Source organism: Colletotrichum truncatum, assembly GCF_014235925.2.
Source record: "Colletotrichum truncatum strain CMES1059 chromosome Unknown Contig_0003, whole genome shotgun sequence".
In the NCBI taxonomy this organism is placed as follows: domain Eukaryota; kingdom Fungi; phylum Ascomycota; class Sordariomycetes; order Glomerellales; family Glomerellaceae; genus Colletotrichum; species Colletotrichum truncatum.
In genome coordinates, this window is record NW_027222400.1 from 3,303,346 (window position 1) to 3,325,991 (window position 22,646).

At 53.0% G+C, this 22,646-nt stretch overlaps 6 protein-coding genes across 6 annotated transcripts; 2 read left to right on the forward strand and 4 right to left on the reverse strand.

Moving 5' to 3' along the window:
- Positions 1 to 137: 137 nt before the first annotated feature.
- Positions 138 to 2,054, reverse strand: CTRU02_205823 (heterokaryon incompatibility protein; the record flags this gene model as incomplete). Its single annotated transcript, XM_036722889.1, has 2 exons — positions 138 to 1,948; positions 2,000 to 2,054. The coding sequence occupies 2 exons, from the start codon at positions 2,052 to 2,054 to the stop codon at positions 138 to 140; spliced, it is 1,866 nt and encodes a 621-aa protein (XP_036585187.1).
- Positions 2,055 to 4,189: 2,135 nt separating this feature from the next.
- On the reverse strand, positions 4,190 to 6,278 carry CTRU02_205824 (Ppx/GppA phosphatase; the record flags this gene model as incomplete). Its single annotated transcript, XM_036722892.1, has 3 exons — positions 4,190 to 4,385; positions 4,445 to 5,962; positions 6,172 to 6,278. 3 exons carry the CDS (start codon positions 6,276 to 6,278, stop codon positions 4,190 to 4,192), a joined length of 1,821 nt encoding a protein of 606 aa, XP_036585190.1.
- A 1,887-nt stretch (positions 6,279 to 8,165) lies between these two features.
- Positions 8,166 to 9,545, reverse strand: CTRU02_205825 (alternative oxidase; the record flags this gene model as incomplete). The annotated part of the gene is made up of 1 exon (XM_070204623.1): positions 8,166 to 9,545. One exon carries the CDS (start codon positions 9,543 to 9,545, stop codon positions 8,166 to 8,168), a length of 1,380 nt encoding a protein of 459 aa, XP_070061727.1.
- A 2,857-nt stretch (positions 9,546 to 12,402) lies between these two features.
- On the reverse strand, positions 12,403 to 12,677 carry CTRU02_205826 (uncharacterized protein; the record flags this gene model as incomplete). The annotated part of the gene is made up of 2 exons (XM_036722895.1): positions 12,403 to 12,628; positions 12,649 to 12,677. 2 exons carry the CDS (start codon positions 12,675 to 12,677, stop codon positions 12,403 to 12,405), a joined length of 255 nt encoding a protein of 84 aa, XP_036585193.1.
- A 2,000-nt stretch (positions 12,678 to 14,677) lies between these two features.
- Positions 14,678 to 16,618, forward strand: CTRU02_205827 (uncharacterized protein; the record flags this gene model as incomplete). Its single annotated transcript, XM_036722897.1, has 1 exon — positions 14,678 to 16,618. The coding sequence occupies one exon, from the start codon at positions 14,678 to 14,680 to the stop codon at positions 16,616 to 16,618; it is 1,941 nt and encodes a 646-aa protein (XP_036585195.1).
- A 5,249-nt stretch (positions 16,619 to 21,867) lies between these two features.
- CTRU02_205828 (uncharacterized protein) lies at positions 21,868 to 22,573 on the forward strand (the record flags this gene model as incomplete). Its single annotated transcript, XM_036722898.1, has 2 exons — positions 21,868 to 22,075; positions 22,164 to 22,573. The coding sequence occupies 2 exons, from the start codon at positions 21,868 to 21,870 to the stop codon at positions 22,571 to 22,573; spliced, it is 618 nt and encodes a 205-aa protein (XP_036585196.1).
- Positions 22,574 to 22,646: the final 73 nt, after the last annotated feature.

Here is a 22,646-nt window from a genome sequence, read left to right on the forward strand (position 1 = left end):
GCATAGCGCTCGTCCCCGTTGGTAAATGAGAAAGGCGGATGTGAACCAGCCCCTTTTCCGTAGTATTCTCATCAGGCATTGATCTAATAGTGGTTTAATTGGATTTTAATCAGGTATCTACTTTATATGATTGATCACTAGCATAGAGTGACGGTTTTTAAAGCCGTAATTCCCTCCTCCACGGCCTCGCCCTGCATGATCCCATGCACATAGCACTCTCCAACAAGCCGGTAACTACCAGCTTTCTGTGGTATTTTTGATGTAGCATCAGTACTATCACCTACATTTAATCCAAATGCATCAACCGGTCTCAGTAAAATCGGCATACGTCCATGGCTCAGAACCCACACCTCATCACCAGGTTTCATTGTGCAAGGAGCAAGACCAAACTTGCGACATTCCGTGACGAACAAGTCCCGCTTCCCATTGTGGAGGTAACTCTCCTTCCAAGCCTCCCTCAAAGACCGACCCAGAACGCCGGGGTCAGGCTCCTTGTCGGATATCATCATGCCGTTCACCACATCGGCAACTTCGCGATTCAGTTGCAACAGTCGGCCCGCGTCTCCATGAGGCAGCTCCTTCTGCCTTTCCAAGAGGTTTAATATGTCACCCTTTACATACCTCTCCCACCGCTCCAGCAAAGATTTTGGTTCGTAATCTTTAGAAGAGGCGTCAGTTCCAGGTGAGTCGTTAGGCGCAACTCCCGTGATGGCGACTTTCCCAACACAAAAGCCCTGCAAAACAAGTTGGCGGCCGTCTTCCGAAGTCATGCAGTCCATATCTATTCCAGGGAGACCATGTGCCGCGTCAAATCTGTGATAAAAGCAATCAGAGACCCAAAAATTGTTGTCCCCAGTCACATCAGCTATGCGTTGCCAGTTTAATACCCAGGACGGTTCTTCCAATGGAACGGCTTCCTCCGGCGGGCGTCCGATAAGCGGGTTCAAACAATGACCAAATCGTATGAGATCCACCGTCACTCGACCGTACAGCTCCCCGGTGCTCAACCCGTAATCACTCGACTTGACGCTGCGTAAGAGCCCGGCTGTAAACGGCAACAAAGCATACACCCTATCCCGCGGGTCCGTGGCCTGGCGCTGGTTAAAGCGCCAAAAGACGTGCAGGAGGTTGTTGTCCATCATGGCCTCGCTTGCTTTCATCTTGTTTCTGACTAACAGAAGCGGCCGTACGATGGATGAAAAGTCAATGACTTGGTGGAGATCCCCCAGATGGCCTGACCTTGCAAACTGGGATTCCTCTTGGACCCAGGGTGCGATCACCTTGTCTGCTGCGCCCAGCATGGCTGCCCAGGAGATGGACAGCGGACCCCAAAGGACAGTCGCCTCGCGTGAAGCGATGCACTCCTGCAAGGTCCAGATGCGTGACCACCATGCGGGAGCAAGCAGATACCAGATTGCCAGCCCTGCACCTTGGCGTGCCTCGAGAGTTGACAAGCTTGAGGGCAGGTTGTCCGATATACCGAGTCCGGCCAGGAACTCGATTGTCTCCAGCGCCAGTCTCGCATTCTCGAGTGTCAGTCCGGGGAAATTAGTGTCTATTTCGCCCAGCCAGATGAAGCAGTTGGTGCAGTTGCTGTAGATGTCGAACATCATGTTGACCTGCAACGACTTTTCCACGCTGTTCTCCTGGTCGATGCATATTGCGTCGGCCCACAGAGTAACTGGTTCATGTTCACGACGGATGCGAATTAGGGCCGCGAGAAGAGATTCGGTGACCCTGAATGGGTGGCCTTGGATACTAATTTCTCTGGCGTCCTGCGCGTTCCCCCAGGCGTAGGAGATGCACTGATACGAGGGCTTCTCATCCACATCCGCGATGGAAAACCGTCCTTTTATAGGACTTTCGAGGACACCAGGTAGTAAGGTAAAGAGGCGCAGCTCCCTGTTGGCGTTATGCAGCCGTGGGAGTGTGGCGGCGCCAGTGTATCCTGCAGGCATTAGTGGGGTTCACGAATGGTTTCGGAATGTGATAAACTTACCCAGCCGCTGACCAGACACTTGGGATTCCTCCACGATATTACTTTCGTGGTACATGATATGCTGGGGACGCTGTCCCGTGTCAGCACTGCTGGGGAGAGTTCGCGGAAGGAAAGCGGGGTTTACTTTGAGCAACCGGGGTTTCTCAGCTGTACAGATATCCTTGCCTACCTAGGTGGGGTCCACCGGCGGTCCGGAGTGGGTCCGAACGGCGGTGCCGGCCCGGGGGGATTGAAGAACCGGCGCACGTAAGTCTGCTGCGCCGGTAAGTTTCCCAAAACCATGGCAACATCTGAACGCTTGGAAGACTACAAAAGTTCCAAAGCTGACTGTCGGAGATAGCTCAAGGAATTTAGAACGAATTTACTTTGTTCAATTACTTGAAACCATTGTCAATCCCACTACTACCAGTCAATAAATAACCTTCCATCCGTGAATCCTAGTTTCCACCAAACACATGAAGACCACATCCATACTCGCCATGGCATTCACCACAGCAGCCGTGAACGCCGGCGCAAATCCCCCAGCACCACTCATCGAAAGCGGACCAGTCGGCGATCAAAAAGCGTGCCCAAGAAACTGGGCAGTCTACGGCGTACGGCAACCCCTAAATATCCCCACTATGTTTTAAGTAACAAACTGACACATTTTCAAGATATGTAACGGAAAATCCTGCATGTGGAACAACGGCATCAACTACGCGTGCGACAAAGGAAAATGTGTAAGTTCTTCGTTTCTACCCTATTTCCTGTTATTAGCAAGAGCCCAATACGTCCGACCGGTTCACTGACCTGCAATAACACAGACTGGCAAAGGCGGCGGCGACGGATCTTGCTGCGGCTGGAAGACGCAAAACTGGTTCAGCATGGCAACTTGTCCGAACGGGGGTTGGTAGGCTACAACTACTCACAAGAGCTATTTATCTACATCTCAGTGTCTCTTGATTCGACGAACTCCAAAATACCTAGTTCCGCAGTAAATGACAGTCCAACATCGATAACACCAACTATTACTTTTCCAACTTTTCCGGAACCAACTGCTTAATGTACTCGACGAGGAGCAGCGCATACTCCATATCCGGCGCGTCAGTCATAACCACGTCGCCGTCGGCGTCGGTTTCCCACGCAGGCTCGTCGTCGTCGTCATCATCATCGCTACTACTGCGAATAAGATACTTGGTCGCCTCGAGCTTGGCAGCTCTATGCATTGCCGTGTTTCGGTCCACGTCGACTGGTTTGCCTGCGGGCGTTTTGGGCTTCTGCTTCGTTGCGGAGGGGATAGGCTGGTCTGGCGGAACTGTTGGGCTCTGGGCTGGCAAAGAAGTGTCCGTTGTCGTGGGTCTTTGTGCGGAGGGTTTGCGATTCATTCTAGTTTCCTGCTTGATTGTGTTGAAGACACGCTCGCAGATAGTAGGGAACCAGGTATTATGTTCGTGACAGGTTGGATCAGTGTAGGTCCAAGTTGGGATTGTCCTGTTTTTGATTCTCGATATTCTCAAGAAGAGTGAAAAGTACGAGGGTACTTATACATTCGGTTGCCGTTGCTTCACAAGAGATCGTGGCTGCCGGCCACTGCATCACTGCACACGCCGCCTCGTAGTATCATAATTCGCGGCCAGATTAATCACATTTTGGCCAAATGAAACAAAGAGCACTCAACAACGCTGGTTGCTACCATTTTCTAACGTAAAATACTAGTTTCCTCTGGGGACATCCATAACATAGTAGAAGTTATAATTTCATCTTGCCATAGCGCAGTTCACTACTAGCGGTATCATTCTACGCAACGCCATTCGACACGACGCTGTTCGGCACGACACCGCCAGCCCAGAATTTTGCTCAAGAACTATTCTTCAACAGCCATCTTGCTTCGGTTGCACTCGAGGCAGTTGGCGATACAACGAAACCTCTCGTTACGACTACTGTCACAATCAGACTGACTTCTCGCACCAGCATCGGACGCTCGCCCTATCACCATTATACCTGCTCCAGAATCACCTCGACCGCACTCGCAACTCACAATCCATGAGCGCAAGAACCGCTTTTCATCAGCATGTTTACTTGAGCACACGCAACCATGTCCACAATTCACTCGCAAGAATTGCTGAAGATCAAGCAGTCAACAAGCGAATGCGACTCATTAGGACTACAGACCAAGAGGTTCACAGGGGGTATCTTCATCAAGGTCACCAACTACTTCATCTCCTGGATCCTGACCGTGACCCTCTTCTCCGGCTTCGTGCCGTCCTTCCGCTTCTTCCCCACGTTCGCCAGCCGGCCCATAACGTCCTCGGGATTTATGCCTACGGTGGCGCCGGGCGCTACGTGGATGGTCAGGTCGATTCTTGCCCGCTTCTTCTCGGGGTCCACTGTCTGGGTGGTCTCGAATCTGACATTGTTAGTAACGTTACCACCTGTTCGAAAGGCTTCGGATGAAAGGGTGCATACTTTAGAGTCGACTCCAGCTCCTCCACGCTGCTGGGCCAAGCCGGCACCAAATCCACAATAACAGCCGCGACGGCGCCGAGATACTCGGCCCAAAACACGCTCTCTGGCTTGGCTTCCGCCACGAGCCCCTTCAGATTACCATACAGCTGCGCGTCAATCGGTCCCAGATTCGACCCCCATCTCGCGCAGACCGTCAGCCCCAGCACGGCACGCGCAAGGTGCGTCAACCCGGGCGCGCTGGGATCCCGCGTGACGGTCTCGTGCAGCGCATACGAAGCATTCGCGTCGTCGTCCTCACCCTGATGAATCCATATCTGCTTCGCGAAAAGCGGCCCCAAGCCAAGCGAGAACACGGTCGGTGTGCGCGAGATGTCGACGTTGACAGGCACAGCACCATACAGAGTCTTCAGCACCGCCTGAGCGACGGTCAGCGCCCCATCTGGGGACGTCCCCTGAATGGGGAAGCCAGCGAGAGCTTCGAGGGGGTTGCTTTCCCGAACGCTCTTGGGTAGCTTCATCAGCAGCGCACCATCACGGTTGGAGCCGCCACAAAAGGTGACGGTACGCAGGTGTGGAACGGTACGGATGAAGGCCTCGACGACCTCAATGATGGCTGGGAATTGTTGTCGTCGGCGATTCGAGATGCCGTAGATCTTGCCCGGGTACTCGTGGTTGACGCGGCGCATCTTTTTGGTCTGTTTGAAAAACTCGCCCGTCACCGTGTAAGTCCCTACCGACGGGATCGGGTACGGCTGAATTGGATCGTTATGCTGGAGCATGCACCCGTAACCCCTGAAGCCACCACCGCAAAGGTAGGCGTCGATGCCGCCAGGGACGATCCCGTTCACGACCCCTCCTGCCGCCGCCCATTCCTCCTTTGCTTGCGCCAGGGCAGGGAACTTGTCACATAGCTTAGCGAAGGCGCTCTGCATGCTTGCGTTCAGTTTCTCCTTTTCCAGTGTTTGAACCTCCTCCGACTGCCCCTCTAGGATGCGGATCAACCTAGCGGCGCCAAAGGGCATGCTCTCTCCGGCCAAAGCGGCAGCAATCTCATAGTCGGGTAGTCGGGTATCAACCCAGGTCATCTGCACTGATCCGCCGCCAAGATCGAGGAACAGTCCACCACGGGAAATGTCGACAAATGCAGACCGCGATCCCATCACGGCCCCAAAGAGGGTCTCAACCTCCGGAGCGAGCACATGAACACCAATGTTGGCTGCCTCGCGGATGGCCTTGAGCATATCTGCCGCATTTGCGGCACGGCGCATGGCTTCTGTGGCCAGCACGGAGAAGTGGGCGGGAGGGACGCCATAGGAATCGGCAATGCGGCGGAAACGGGCCAATGTCTCGGCGACCTTTGTGATAGTTTCGGGAGGAAAATATAACGGCTCAGAGGCGGCAGTCGACGAGGAATTGAGGGCGTCGAAAAGGGAGATACCGGCGCGCTCGCGGTATATGGGCCGGAGGAGTCGGGTTTGGGGCGGGGTCAGGTCCGAGATGGAGAAGCGGATGCCATTACTGCGGGGGCGGCGGCCGCCTATGTCAGTGGCTAGAGCATTGGTCCAGCGGAAATGTTTGGGGGAGGGGAGGGGGGGGGGGGGAGCTTTGGGGGTAGCATCGAGGGGTCATCTACCCCCCCGAAAGGAGAAGAAAAAAAGCAAAGAGAACGACCCAGAGGGAAGAAGCGACGGGAAAAAGCAATTTGGACTTGAAGAAATCTGACTAACCTGCCCATATCAACAAGCGCATATAGGTGATTTGGACCTGCGGGATCCCATCTTGGCAGTCGCTGCTCAAAGTTGTCAAGCGTTATGATGTCAGAGCTGGAAGCCATGGCCAGAGCCGGGGATGGGGTAGTATTTTCGGATGTTTGATCGAGGAGGTTGTGCAGAGGAATAATCACGGGATGTCGGCTGCCGACATCTGACTCCCGTCGGTGCGTTTTTCGATTTGTTTGTTCGTTCGGTTATCTGTGTGGAGAGCGATATATGTATGGGTATATGTGAAGAGACATATATATATATATATATATATATATGTATGTATATGTATGTGTGAGAGAGAGAATGTGTATGTATGCAGGAAGATCACGAGATTTGGTGATGGATGTTTGTCAACGTTGGAGAGTGGAAAGAGACGAGGGGAGAAATGGGGCAGTTGCACCAGTTAGTGGATATCAGCGACTACTAGTAGAACAGTAGCAAGGCAGGCAGGAAGGCCCAGAACCCACTGACTGCTACAACAACTAAGGCGTGTCCGTCCAAAGGGGGGGAGCAGGGTGTCTGTCCTTTTGGGAACCTTTGGAAACAGCCTAACCTAATATACTTGTTGGAAGCTTTGAGGAGGGCGAGGGCAGACACCCACGTGAAGCCAGGCAGGCAAACAAGCAAGCCGAGGAGAGGCTCTGAGAACTACAGAAAGAAACACAAGAGAGAGAAAAAAAAAACAAAAAAAAAAAAAAAGAAGAAAAAAGAAAAGGCCGCATCTAAGGTATCCTAGACCCAGGCAAGGCAAATGCAGCGAGGCCACTAGTTAGACGCAAACAATGATGCGCATCGTAGCCAAAACCCTGGAGCCGCGGGGCAAAGTGCAAAGTCTCCCCCCCCACTTTCACCACCTCTCAAATCAGTCAACCCCTCCAACGCCGAAACGGACATACAGACCAGACAGGCAAGCAGGCAGGCAGCGATAGACAGACAGACAGCACACATACACACACATACACACAGAAACAGGCAGACGGATCTTGTTCCGCCAGTTTTACTGCTTACACCGCATCGCCCATCTGCCGAACCGAGCCCAAACAGGTCTTGGCTCTCCTTTGCCATACAAAACCAACCTCTCGTGCAAAAAAATATGAATCATCTCCTTCGCCCTCCCTCTGGAGCCGCTAGGTTTGGAGTAAGAGTGAATGAGGGGTCGCGTGACGGAACAACTGACTGACGCCTGGGCTACACAAGATGCACCTCGTCTGCAGGCGGATGCATATCTCTCCCATGCGGGTCAGCCACGGTCGCAACCTGCCAGCCCTCATTGACGACGGTGGAGGGGCGAGGGGCTCCAAGTTATGGACATGTTGCTGCATAGCAGTGTTGGTCTCCGAGTCTCCCTCCCTCTCACTCTCTCTCTCTGTCTCTGTTCCCCCCCCCTCCCCCCTTCTCTGTGCCTCTCTGCCTTCTTCCATTTACTCTTCCGTTACACACAGCCAGAGCCCCCCTTTCTCCATGAGCCGAGTGGACGGCGATAATGCGGCCAATGAAGACCCCGATTTCCGCCCGGTGAGGTTTTCCCGCCGGGCCAAGCGGGCTCATACGGGCTACGTCGGCAAATACTCCCCAAGCACGAGAATTAATTCCACAGAAGTGAGGGGTTTGTGCTCCGATTCTCAGCAAAGGGTCGATGACAAGTCATATTGTCGAAAACGGGGTCGGTTGGACCTCGAGGCTGGACAAGACTGTCATCTACTTGGACAGGGTTTCACGCACCAGTCTTTTGGGGCGACCGACGTTCTGGCTGACATGAGGCGACCAGATATGCTATCTCTTGCATGCAGATGGTACGTGACAGACGCCGATGAACCAACGTAAGCATTTAGCCAAGTACCTAAGCCGGCGCTTACATGTGTACTGCATATCACTCTTTTGTGAACCCAAAAAAAAAAAAAAAAAAAAAAAAAAAAAAAAAAAAAAAATCATTGGAAATCAAGTCTGTTGGTCTTGCGTCATGGCCATATTGTCGCCCTCATCGCGTTCTCATGCTCCTCGTGCTTCCCATACAGCGTAGTGAACTGGTCTTTCCACGCAATTGTGCTCCCTATCGGATGCGGCACCGCTGTCGGGCCCGACCCGAACGCATATGATCGCCTTAGTGCCAGGTTCCACGCAAAACTACTCCCACTCACGCCTGCCACCAGCCCGGCTCTCAACATGATCTCGTAGTCAACCAGGCTGCGCTGATCCCAGGTGAATCCCTCCAGTACTTTCAGTTCCTCCTCGTCGAGAATGTCTCTCTTGGTCACGACTTTCACATTGAAATCCTCGGCACGTCGCGTAAAAGCTGTAATGTTGGCTGGTGTCGCTCCGGATGCCAGGAAGGCCACGGGGGCATTTGCGTCTGATAGGAAGTGAAAGTAATCCGCCGCCTGCGTTATGTAGTCTGGAAAGCCCTCACTGACATCCTCATCAGTGCGCAGATGAATCCCCACGAAACTCTCTGGGTGGTATCGCGTACGAGGGTCGATGTTAAGTCTGAAGCGTAGCGCAAGCGAGAAGAGCGCCGACGCCGCGAGTCGTCGAGCGTCTTCTCGAATGCGCAAAATGCGTCCAAATGACGAGGCTACCGCGGCCGTATCATTCGCAGTTGGCCACACCCAACGTGTGTGCTTCAAGTGCACGCGAAGAGGCCACTCCCTGTCCTTAGGAGGCGACTTCCGGTCCAAGTACGTATGGAACTGCTGGTTCCAACCCTTCGGGTTTGCCAGCACTGTACCGTTAACCCAGTCAGTGTTCAGGTCCGGTATTATAAACTCGATGGCATTGGCGACTTGGGGGACATTGTAGAGGTCGTTGAACGAATTGTACACCTTCAGTTGCGGGCAGTAGGTCGAGAGCACATAGTGTAGGTGATCAGCGTCGAAAAAGTGGTCGAGGGGGACGGCAGGCTTCGATACGATATCTTTGAGGTTATCCTCCGAACGAGGCACGATTTCCGGAAGAACCAACTCGGCTATTGCATTGTCAAAGACTGATCGCGCGTCTTGGACGCAGTGTTTCTTACCTCCAGCCTCAATGGCAAAACGAATACAATGTAAGCAGGCATTTCGCACAACACCTAATCCCGCGTGTGCCGAGTCGCAGCTCATAATCAAGCCGGGCGTCCATTTACGGGTGGCGCAGAGATTGCTGATAGCTCCGCCATCGAATTTGCCGTCGATTTCGTGCTCGAGGAAGTCCTCGATGAACAGGTTCCTTTGCGCACGAAACTTGCGAGTGACCTCTTGAATCTCCTGGCGAGTGATTCCCAAATACCAAACCGACCAAGCGATAAAAAGGAATGGGCCCACGATCTTCGCAAGCTGGTTGGCAGACACTGAGCCGAGCATGGTGAACCTATGGTGATGCAGCCGAATTACCGTGATGAGAAAGCATGAGCAGACATCAGTCACACGGGGAGGAGTAGAAGGACATCAAAGGAGATGTTCAGCTCGTCCAGGGCGAAGCGCCTGGAATGGAAAGCTTCACCATGGCTTGAAGTAGGAAAAATGTGGCGCAAACTGTCGTTCTTGGAAAGGCATGGCGTGGATCGACAGACATTGAAGGGATAGGATTGGTGATAGCGTAGCTAAAAGACTGCTAGCTCAAGGGCTATCTTTCGTCGGCGTTCTTTAAGCTGGCACCACCACTTGACGGGGCCACAACATGAAGCCGCAATTTAAGCTGTCGCTCAGACAAGTAAGTTGCGGCTCTGATCTGCCGAGCTCAATCTAGATCAACATGAGTTATCCAATATCTTCAAGCGTCGGCGCTCACTAAGCTGCCCAATCCCACTGACTGCGCATCAGTGATGGAGTGTACGTCCTATAAACGACATGTAGAGCTGTACTGAACTCGCATGGAAACTGGCTTTGATCCTCTCGGACAGACAGGTTGACAGAGAGGAATGTCGAGAAGTCCATTGGACAGGAGTGGGGTTCTGTGACCCTGTAGGTCAAGCTGTTCATTCTGCTACTGTCTCAATCTTGGTACTGAGACGTTATTTCGATTGACAGACGTTCAAGATTTCACGGCCCTGCTCACAGGGTAGCCATCTAACTGCAATTATTTACTGAATGTAACCTACCCGCTCTTGTGCGCAAACTCTGCCAGGGAATGCCATGCTCGGCCTTGCAGCATCAGAACATCTTTGGTTCTAGTACATAGTATGCCGCCTGCATCTCAAAGCGACGTTGAACACCGCAAAGCGCAGGGGGGTGGTGGTAACATATTTTGATTGGTCCTCATGAGTGATTCGTAGGTTTCAATACCGGCCAGTGCTGTGGTGTCCCGTTGCTGTGTCTTCCCGGCCGTTTCGTTTGACTCAATTGAGCTGCTTCGTAATGCTGAGCACGAGATAACACAGCTCTAGAGAACGGTGCTGAGTTAAAGCCAAGACGGGGAAAAAAAAATTGACAAATACAAGACCGTGAGCTAAAGGCAGGCAAGATCTCACTTAGAGTGATCCTGTCAACGAGTGCCGATTGCCCCAGACGTAGAGCGGCAGAGAGCATAATCTTCGCATGAAGGCAGCAGTCCTTGCATTTTTGCGGATCTTGCTGATCATTGCGGCGGGCCCTCCTTGCTACTTCCTGCGGTGCCAGAGCCAGGCTCAACCTGGTTGACAGCCACAGAGGTTCATGAGTAGGGAGTATCAGACGGCATTCTGGACGGTGTGCTTGCAGCAAGGATGGTTGGCGGCAGTCTACTTACTAAATAGGGCAGGATGCTTGGGCGATGGACAGCTGGACAAGTCTATGGTGAACCCATCCCAGAAAGGGCTCACCGCATCAAGACCCCATTGTCGTGCAGACCGAAGCAGGCATTGAGAACCGGCGAATGCGCCATGTTGTGCTTCGATTGGCTCAACATCAAGCGGCATGGCTGCGAATAGCGGGCAAAAGAACAGGGGGTGAAGGGGGAGAAAGCAGCGCAACACAACGCAATGCAGCGCAGTTTGGATATAGTTCGTGGTCTCGCGCGAACCGCGAGGCTCGTATTGGTATAGTCCGTGATCCGTTTCTCAACTGCTAAGCGTTTGTGACATGTAAGGCCTGTTGTAGTTTAGTTGGTGCTGGGAGGAATTGACTTCATGGCCCATGTCGGTTGGTAGCTTCAAAGGCCGGACACCTGAATAGCACAGACTGTCGCCATTAGTATCCTAGTCGGAAGTCGCCAATTGTGTCTTGACTGTAGGGATAAATAAAAATATCTAGATCTCTTCCCAGGTTACAATCAGTGACTGAAGTTGAAAATGGTAGTTCTCAGCAGCTGTTGAACTTGACATGTTAACAAGGTAGGAGGAGTAAATGGAGTAAATGGAGTAAATGGAGAGGAGGTTCTCTCTTCGTTCCTCCCCACCGGGCCGGGCACAACCGCGCCTGCCAGTAATAATTGCATGGCATGCTCATGCGCACCTTCTGCGCCCCCAGATACTCAAGTTTGGAGGGAACAAGGAAAGAGCACAGCACTGGGCTATCAGACGGGAAGCTGCTTTCCCAATTCAACCATGAAAAGCCTGTGGTGTGTGGCCCGGTCCTGGACCTGGACCTGCCCGGAGCTCACAAACACAGACACGCACATAGTGTACTGTACGTACTCTGTACACACAGACTAGTCCCAGCTTCCAATCAGAAGAAGCAGATACTATCTGACCCATATATTAAGCGACTCCACTAAAATCGCGTCGACGCGTTTAAGTCGCGTTCTCGTCGCGACTTTTCCACCTCCAGCTGGGCATCAAACGTAAGAAATTTTTCACGGCTCGCACGGATCACATCAATTTGGTTCCATCATCCTTCCCTTTTGCTGTGAGGACACCCCGCCGATGTATCTTTCCATTTTGATGGACGTCACTGCCCACAATTGTGATGCCATGAGTCGTTGCCCGCTCTCGCTGTACTCCGTACTCACCTTGACTCTCACCGACATCTAGTAGTAATCCTGCATCCTGGGCCTCATCTGTTGTTGTCTAGTTCCACCTTAGCTGACATTGCAAATCACAACCGCTTCGTTCCTTTTTCGAATTCTGCTTTCTTTTTCTCTGCTCGTCCCGCTCCCGCTCTTTCTGATGGGTGTTGCTCTGAATCAAATATCCACGCTCTTTTGAGACTGTGTCTCGCCGATTCACAATCGATAACTTCCGACTTCAAACCACCGGCAACATTACTACCCACCCGGCCCATCACTTTGTGGCTTGTTAACCGCTCACTCGCTGCACGTTGCGAGTCTGTTCGTCCCAAGAACGAACGACCTGGCGCGAACAGGCCTGTCGACTGCATACGAAGAACCCAGCCTCTTGCGTTTCCCGGGCCCCGGCCCCAACGGCCGAGCGTAAACCACAAGACAGGCTTTAAACCAAAGAGCAATCCCGTAAGGGCAATCACGACAGGGCAAACGCGCCCTATCCCAGTGCAAAAGAGAGCGAGAGAAAGAGAGAGAGAGAGCACGAACCTGCACGCACATCCAGCTGCCAGCATCATCTGGTTTCTTGTCTCACCGCCCCACCAACCAAGCAACCTGACCGTCTCGGAAACTCCACTGCCAGTGTCTGTCCGGATTTCCAGATCACCTTGTCCAAGTGGCCCGTTTCCTCGTTTGTCGGATCAGCCGTCTGATTGATTCCAGCTCGTCGCGGTATTTGTTTATTGTCCACTGCACCTGCTAAGTCTGCTGCGTCGCCTGTCAACCAGGAAGGGCCAGTGGTTTGTTTGCTATTGTTGATACCTCCGTCATCAGCACCGCGGGGGCCTGCTCTGGCTGACTGGCCTCGACCAACCCAATCCTTGGCTCGGCGCGCTTCCCAGACTCTGCGCGCGTCGTACCTTGCCTTGCACCTGCGAACGATCAAATCGGCCAACGGGAGTTCAGAACTTTGCTTTGCTTTGCTTTGCTATGCTCGCTCGTCCGGACTCTAAACCCTCGTCGCCCACAGCTCCATGATCCGCTGCACATGCGCTCCTGTCGTGTCCGTCAACTGGCTACACCACGCAACACAGTGCATACGGAGTGCATGCGCCTCCTGCAATCACCGACACCCATCCCACGCCCGCTGCCAAGTTCCTTTTGGAGGGCCTCTACTATCCCTGTGAAGAAGTGAGGAGTCTTGAACGAGCCACTTCAGCCGGACCCAGTCCCGGTGGCAGACAGCACCCTAACAGTCCCCTCCCTCTACGAGCGCTTCACACCTCAACGCACCTCACCGCACATCTTCAGGGTCCTCTCTGCGGACAAGGAGACCATCACTACACTCGCCCGAGACTCCACCCTGCCACATGTGCTGTTGAGCTTCTGGACCTATCTGGCACTATCGCTGGTCCGTCACTCATAGACACTCCACTGTCAGTCACTTTGGACCGCATAACTAGGTTCCCTTGGGCTTAGCCTGGTGGGGGATTCTAGCGCACTCAACCGCTGTACAACTGCCCCCCCCCCCCGGGCCACCACGCTGTAGTCTGCACGGTGGTTTAACAAGCAGTGTGAACCCCATTTCACTCTGAGGTACCTTCGGGCCCCCCAAAGACCTCGCTACGGATACTTCTCGCTGCAACCCTCAGGCACAAGCTCAGGCCCAGGCGCAGGCACAGGTTTCCTCCCATTCGTATCTTGCGTCTTGCCCTGCCCCGGCATCCCAGTGCAAGGTTCGCGCCACCCGCTCTTCTCTTCTCCACCCCGCCCACCGTCTGGAGCTGCCATACATACTACACCGGTCCGCCTCAACCCAAGCCGCTCCGATCTTCCTCCTCCCACCCTTTTCTTCACCACAGTCGTTCCTTTCGCAAGTATCAGCCGTCCTCGGTGGTGGGGGCGCGCTGCGATTCCCGCCCGACAAATCTACGATTACGAGCCATTCACCACCAAGTTGACGACGATATACGTCTGTTCGGCTCGCCGCCACGAATCTTTTCCTTGATCCAAACAGCGTTGCGCTAGTTTTGCGCTTGCGACACCGATATCTACGACTTAAACCACGAACCCCAACACGAAACGACGACAACGAAGCGACGTTTTCTTTTTCTCTTTTCTTCTTCTTTTTTCTTCGGATAATTACCCTAAGAGTGTGCTGCATTGTCAAGACCTCGAACCCAGACGAGGTCTACGCATATCTTATTCCCACTTGGTTGAGCGCCTATTGTTATCCGTCAGAATTTACCTCGTCCAGTCGGCACGAGACCTGGCATCTTTGGTTGACGTGTTGTGCGAATAAAAAAATTCCGCGCGCGCAACTTGCGACATTAGCATTGAGTGTTGTTAAGATCGTCTTGGCCTAAGGTCGTACCACGCGCTCTCTCACACGAGCCTTTGAAGGGGTAAAAATTCCAACCTGTCTCGAAGTACAGCCACAAAGACAGGTTCAAGGGACGCGTCGTCTTTGTTCTCGGCGCCGGACATCCATCAACCGCCCCCATCCCTCGGAGCTCCGCCGCCGTTGGCATTTTCTCAAAGGCCGTCGCGTGCCAAAGTCACTCGTGTTACTAGCAGAATGACTTCTCAACATTCCGGAGCGGCGACACTGCCAAAAGGCTTCCGCTATCATGATCCAGATCTGCAGGACCCCAAAACACCGGAGCCATCCGCTTCGAACGAGGAACTGCAGCCACCCTCACCGCCGCGTCCACGGTTCAAACTGAAAAGGCGCGTCGCCTCCAACTTGACCGCCCCAACAAGCCAGTTCCTCGCGTCTGTCGCTACCGCTGATGTGCCGATTCCGAGCATCGAAGAACCAGAAGCACCTGGTGGAAACATGCACATATCCAGCATGACATATCCGGTTATTCACAACCTCAAGGACTTGGAGGATATCGGGATACAGAAAATTCGCGGCAGACGATTTTCTCCACCCAAGACGCCAGCACCCGGCGCCGCTCCCTCATTATCCCCTAGGCGATATCCTAACTGGTCCATCGACTCTGCCTTCAGTAGTGGCGAGTCGACCCCAGAATGCGAATCGAGCCGGCCGTCAACAGCACGGTCCACCCAGACCAGCGCTTCCATTTTCAGCCGATTCTCCCTGACATCTGAAGACTTGCAGTGCATCAGCCCTGAGACTGAAGCCTCGGACCATTTCAATCGCGCCTTCTCGGAGACTGCTGATGAAGTGGTCGAAAAGCCAGCCAAAGTAAAGGGGAAGAGAAGGAAGGCTCCTTGGACGAAAGCTATGAACGATCATCTATGGGCAACCTACCTCATGTATCTACAGGACCCTAAAGTTACCCCATTTCGCACCGGCAAAAGCTGCATCCCTCCCCACGGGGTCTGTCTCCGCGTCGCGAGGGAAGCAAAGAGGAGCTGGAGAGGTCCCAAGGGCGCAAGGAAGTCACTGAACCCAAAAAGTGGAAGCAACACCCCCACGGTTGAAGGTGCATGCACCTTTTTACAGTGGCCACACACTTGCGCAGCCACTCGAGCGCACCTGAGGGATCTCTGCAAACTTAAAGCGGCCTCCTCATCGGCCCGGAAAAGCCAATTCCTTCCCAATAGCCCGACGCCGTTTGGGCGGACCGCTACAAGGTACTGGAACCGGAAATCCACGCCGGCCCGATCTCCCTCCGTCTTTTCGGCACACGACATGTCAATGTCGCTTACAATAAGCACCTCGGAGGCCATGCAACCCCAGGGCCCTCTGGCACAGCTTACAAAGTCAACCCCGGAACCTGTCGAGGAACCAATGACGGAGCCGTTTCCTCCACTTCCGGTGGATTTATCCAGCCTTGACGTACCTGTGGATGAGCGTCCACGACTCGGCTCACCTTTTATGGCCAACAGCTACGGACCCAGCTCAAGCGGAGCACTCTCTGCTGCGATATCCTCCATGCCACAGAGGCAAAACCAGAGCCTCGGCCACCGGCGCACCACCCTTCAGTCCCCGGCGCGCTTGACCAGAAGCCGATCCAACACACAGAAGCGGATCGGGAGACCGCGGGTGGCGACCCATGAGCCGCGCAAGACGAAGCGACCGAGTCTCGGCTCAGACCTCTGGGCCGAGCCGAGTCCATTCGACGACGCTCCCAAGACTCCTCTCCGGCCTGAAATTGAGTTCAGCTCAACGAACAGCAACGTGCATGATGATCTTTTCGTGCCCCGGACGAGCCTTTCGGGACTTTTTACCGCGCCGATACCGATACCTTCGGCGCGGCCTGACCCCACGGGGCCATCGTTGGCCCCTCCCAGCGCGCCACCAGCACGTCTTGGCTCGCCGTTCCCCGGGTCACAGACGAGTTTCTCATTCCCCAACCGGTTCACGCAACCGGAGGAGCTTGAGCATGGAACCATTCGCCGTCCATTTGCGACGGTGCAACAATCTGTGGATGGTGGAACAGCTCCGCCTCGGAACCTGGCCAACCGCCTGGCTTATATTGACGACCGTCTCAGGGAGTTCAGACGGCGCGACAGCAATCGCCGCCGGTCAGAATCGCCCTTTTAAGTGACACCATTTTCTTTGTATATTTGTGACGCCCCGTTATTGTCTGACGACTTTATGAGTTCAAGCGAGCCGTCTGCCCGATACCCATGCGGACAGGCTCATGCAAGGACATACCCCTCAACGGTACATAGACGACAGCACGTTCTGATGATGGTTTCCTTATTTTTTTTTCTACATTTCACTTCTCGCGGACACATTTTGCTTCACATATCGAGGGGACGGAATCCTCCAGGTTTGGAGGACTAATTCCACTTTGCTTGAGATGGTGTGCGACATGGACGTCATCCCCATTTGTTCTTGGCTAGCCAGCCGATTTCCAGTTATGAGAACCATGACGATGGACATGATGAAACGACGCCCAAAGGGATTCCCAAAGGGGATGTCAACGTTTTCTTGGTTTTGGATCTTTTTTCTTCTCCTACTATTCCCCTTTGTTACGTGTAATTATTGACAGACCGGCGGACTCTTCTGAGGCCCCGACGGTTTTGTCGAGTGATTTAAGAAAAGAAAAAAAAGTTCCTTTAGAGAGGAAGTCAAGAAATGAAAGAAAGAGAGATTCAATTCAATGAGTACTGAGAGGGATGCGTATGAACGAGCTGGAGTAGTGTGATATTTAGGCAGTCTGCAAGACGGCCCAACTTCTCTTACGTGAGATGTCTCGTACGTCAATTGACGCAGGACGGTCGTCAGATGGACGTCTGGCGCCCTCGAAAAGCAAAGTCGCCGCACGCGACGATCGGCATGTCGTCGTGCCCGCACGCGATGATTCGGCGGTAGAGCACGTCGCGGGAGGGTGGCTGGGCCTATCATGAGCGGCCTAGACGCGGACGTGTGGTGACCATTGCTGCGTCTTATTAATGCAAGGAGCCCGCGACGCGATGCGGAGATTTGGAGGGAAGAAGAAGAAGACCAGCCCCTCCCTTTTTTTTTTTTTCTGTTGTACATTGTTCTTTATATTTCCTTGGATCCTGATGGGTTTTGGTCTGTCTGTGTGTGTGTGTGTGTGTGTGTGTGTGTGTGTGTGTGTGTGTGTGTGCATCGACCACTTCACGTGCGGTTTAAATCGGATCGATGATTCTGTTTTCGGTGACTTGCGTCTGAGATTCAAGGCATTGCCAAGCTGTTCACCTTTTTTTTTTTGTGGAATAAATCGCGCTTGGGAACGAGCGCTGGATGGACGCGGGTTTAGTTTTGCCGGGAGTGTGAGACTCGGGCACGCGTTCTACTACTACCACGTAGTACTTGATTTCTTCTCGTGCGTCTTTGGGTTTCCTGTTTTTGGCGCACTGGCGTGCGTAGGGAGGATTTTATGTCTCCTTTCATTTCGTGTTTGAATTCTGGCGGTTAAATGCTTAACTATCGCTGGTTGCCTTTGATGAGTGACGCAGGGAATCGTGGTTTGCGTCTGCCAATATCCGATTTACACACCTCGAAAGATGAGCCTTTTACAACGGGGAACTCTAGTCAGGAGTAAGAAGCGTGTTTCCTTTGGAAGACCACTCGGCCGATAAGAGAGCGAAAAAAAACGCCCAGACGGAGGAATGCCCTGTCCTGCTTGCGCGGCATCGTGTTTTGAGAAATGAGGTGAGAAATGCACTTGCGAATCCCGGACGCTCAAAAAAAAAAGGAAGACATCCATCCAGTTGGGCGGTTCGGATGCTCGAAACGAGTCGGATATCCGACGGACGCCAAGGGCAGGGGGAAGAGGGAAAAAAAAAAAAAAAAAAAAAAAAAAAGCGAATTTTGAGGAATCCAGACCATTGCTGTCTCATTTTCCATCCACGCGTTCCCCGTCCCTTTGGCGGCCTGGAAACTGCTTTGCTTACCCCCCCCCCCCCCCCCCCCCCCACGAGTTCGGCATCGTAAAAGGTTTGAACGTGAGGAATGGAGAGTTTCGTTTCGTTCCGTTCCCCCCCGTCCCGGCGGTCGTTTCGCATCAAAAAGTCAGAAATCGAGAGCGGCGGCCGGCCAATTTGAAATTCTGCGGATGCTGGCGTGACGTAGGTTGTATTAGTAGAAAGTAGAGTTTTCCCTCCGTTCGGGGGCTGTAAGAGGTAACGTGAGCGCGACCGGATCCCGAGAGAGCCGATAGATACTCTTTTTTTTTTTTTTTTTTTTTTCTTTTGCCCTTGCTGGACGACGGAGTGGAGCGCGGCGTGCCCGGCCGAGATGTGGATAGTAGCAGTATTTTGACATGCTTTGCCTTACCGGATAAGTTACGGGAAATGTGTAAATTATGGCGCTGGCGGAACTAACAGTGGGAGCTCCCTGAGCTGTGTTAGCTGTGGTCTACCAGTACCGGTAGTCTGGTCTGGTCTACATAGTATGAGGTGAGTCCGGCGTTGGCTTGAGACTTGTTGCAATTGGCCAATTAACAATTGGTTCAGCTTTGCTATAGCTATACCTGGCATCCTCAGCACGGCCGTAGCTTTCTCAGTCCGTCGTTTTGCACTTTTTTTTTCCCCAGAGTCCGATCGATCAGGGCGAGCCGTGGCTTGAATGGATCTGCACCGGTTACATCATCCTCTTGAGCATCAGGGCATTATTTTATGGTTAATTATGTAAATGAACATGTCCCCGGAGGCTCTTGGCCTCATCGGGTAACAGACGAGGGCAGCGGTCATCCATTATTGCGCTGTGCTGGCTGTGCCTCTCGACAAGGCTCAGGCTACGCCCGGCTTTGCTGGCTGTGTACTACGTATACTACTATGTAGTACCCGTAGCCAAGGCGTATTCAGCGAGGGAACCAACAGCGGTGGTCACGCTGGACATTTCCCCAAATTGAACCGTCTCCCCCCAAGACGCTACAGGGGGACCAAGGTTCCCTAACTCCCCTGCGTCGAAAAGCGGGCACAAATGCCCGAATCTCCCCAATTCCGCGGGGAGCGCGTGACAATTGGTAGCCCGACGACAATCCCTTGCACACTTACTACGTAGTGCATACAATGTAGTGCAGTATACAGACACCTATACAAAGATCCGACGTAGCCGGCCGAGAGGTCTTGGTACTCTGACCCGTCCTTTCAAGACCCTGTAAACCCACCTACAAAGGCAGCTTAGAGAAAATGGAAGAGAAACTAGTATAAGGCCTGCTACCATTTTGATGAGATTGAATATGGGATAGAGGGGCCCGTCTGAGTAATAATAGCAGCAGCACGGGCAAGCCCCGTCTTCAATGAGCAGAGAGAAATGATCTACGTTCTCTTTTGTCGTTCTCTCCTCGTATAACATAGTCGCCTACTACGGACATAGTAGTGGACAAACCCAACTCGGCGGGCCCTTAGCAAGGGGCCCCTCCGCTCATAGGGCACCACCAGTGGAAATTTCCCTTTTGAAGGAGGGCCTTCTCCCCTGGAAGAGGGAGGGCCTCTCAGCTAAAGTAAGGGGGGTGGAAACCGGGACCCCCAGCAAAGTCGGAGGGAAACCCCCGTCGTTTTTTTGTTCCCAGGCCCCCCCGAACCAAAGCACCCTACGAGCGCCGTCATACCCGAGCCTCAGCGGGGTTCGTTCTCCATGCTGCTACTGGCCTTGGCGTGTTGTTCAACTACTGCGAGGAGTGCTGGTAAGTCTTGCTTCCAAGGCGAAGTGGCCTGAAAGCAGCGTCGTCTTACCTCATGAAAGGGAGATATTACATCACTCAAGAAATCTGTCGAAAGAAACATCCCTATCTCGCATGGAGACATAGAGACGGAAGTCGGAGTGGAAACAAACACCCGTCAAACTCTCGTTCTCCATTCGTAAACGATACGAAACGGTAAACGCCAAAAAAAAAAAAAAAAAAAAAAAAAAAAACGACCACACCCGGATCGCACCCGAACCGCAGAACCCAAACGCGCGGGAAAAGGCGCGAAAGAGCTGTCAACGTCTGTCTGCATCCCCCAAATAGCACCTTTATTTAAATTTACTCCAGCCTAGCTGGATACAGCTCCAGCAAGGGTGGGCTAAAATAACTGGAGCTAAGGCTTCGTAGCTTTACGCTGGACAAGGGCCCTCCAAGGCTGACCCGTCCCTGTCCATCTCTCTTTCACTCTCTTCGTGTAATTCCCCTCCTTCGCTCTCGTAAAAAAAAAAAGAGGTGAGCCGCAAGGCATGGTTAGTCCCCGTCATGGACAGAATAGACCCAAAGATAATTAGACCCACGGCCTTATTCCGAAAGAGAGGCCCGAATAAAGTGATCCCCAAATGGACGAAAGAAGCAAAGACAAAGCTCCCTTCCAGGTCCCTTGATGGCTGCCTGCCATGTACCTTTACTAGTACCCTTACACCCCGTTCCCGTCCGCCTGCGCCCCTAATCCATCCATCCATCCATCCCTCCCCCAATCCACCTATTCCAATTGGGTTTTCTGCTCGACTAGCATAGCATAGCTACGTAACATGCCGAAATAAGAAATGTGAACAGCAAACAAAAAGGTTACTGCGTTACGCCTTGGGAGGGCACCAATGGGACGTTAACCCCGGTCTCAACAAGCTGGGGAATGGCAGCAGCAAAAAAAAAAGAGGTCCCCAAAAGTGCCGCCGTCTGTCTTCGCCTACTTGTACCGTCTTTGCTACTTGTACTTACTACCTTTCCTTTCCATAAAGGACCAACTAAAAGGGAAGCAAAGAACACACCTAACCGGATCCCCATAAACAAAACAGGCCGTGTCATTCGGGGGGGTGTCAGTCTCCTTCAGGTGAGATCAGACCAGAGCCAGCAAGCAGCACCAAAGAAAAAAAAAGCCCGTCCAAGCTTTTTTCGGTGGTGTCACACACACACATACACACACCTCTTTTGCTCGCGTGTAAACCCCCGAACCGAACGCCCGGCTGCTTACAGTTTTCTTCGTCCCCTTCCCTACCCTTCCCTTCCCTCCGCCTCCCCTCCCCCCTCCCCCATTCTGGATTATAATATCGTGGTCACACGCCGTACCACCACACCTTTCTCCCGCTCTCGTCTCTTTTTTTTTTTTTTTTTTTTTTTTTTTTAATTGTGACTTTCCCCGAGGATAATACTAAAGCGGTTTACACCCCTCCTGTCGTCTGTCATCAGTCTTACCGACTATTAACGCCTACATCACCATCGACAGCTTTCGACCCCACTGTGTAATCACAAGTCTGACAGGATATAATACGACAACGACAACGGCAACACATATTAAAAGGGAACGGCAACCAACGTCCAGCAATAACAAGTAGTGTTTATTGGAGGAAGAAAAAAAAAAAAAAACTAAGATTTCCCCCCCGGGTAATATAACTATATACATCCAAAAATGGCTCGTCTAAGCGTCGTCCTCACCCACGTCCTGTCCGTCGCCGGATCAGCCTTCGACAAGGCGACAAGCCACCCGCAACAACACTCGACAGAATGCGCGCGCCTCGAGGCTCCCTCGTCTCTGACCTGGCTCTTGCAGGATCAGCCCTTTGAGCAGGAAGATCCGTCTGCCTTTTTCTACGTCAACCAAGATATTGACGCCTCAGGTACGAGTTCCTTTTTTCCCCACTTGTCCCGGGTGGGCCCTGTTGCTCTCTTTTCTATACGTCCCTGGTATACTCAAACTTCACGCAGGGAACAAGGCGAACAGGGTCGCGCAGCTCGTGACCTTTGGCGCTTCTCTGGAAGCAGAGCCGACTGACTGTAGACTCGTTTTTGCCATGCCCGAGGATTCGGAGAGCTGGGGACTGATCCAGCGAGAGGGCGCCACCACCCTTCGGGTGTTCAAGGTCCCTGCCGATGCCACCGACGACGACGCCGTCCGTCAGAAGCGAAACCTTCTCGGCACCGTCAAGGTCAGGCCAGGCACGCAGATGATCGACCTGGGCCGGTGCGACGGCGGCGGCAGCTTTGTCTTTGAACTGGCCGACGCAGGACGTAGCCGCGTCGCCTTCCGCCAGGCATCCAAGCCGGAGGATGGTTTTGGCGTCTTTATGGGTAGTGGGTGTCCTAAGATCCAAAGTAGTGATCCCGAGGATCTGTGAGGACCGATGGACGAGTGACGAGCCGAAAGATTAAAAGTTTTGGGGGGGGGGTGATGGATGGGTTTTAAAGGGT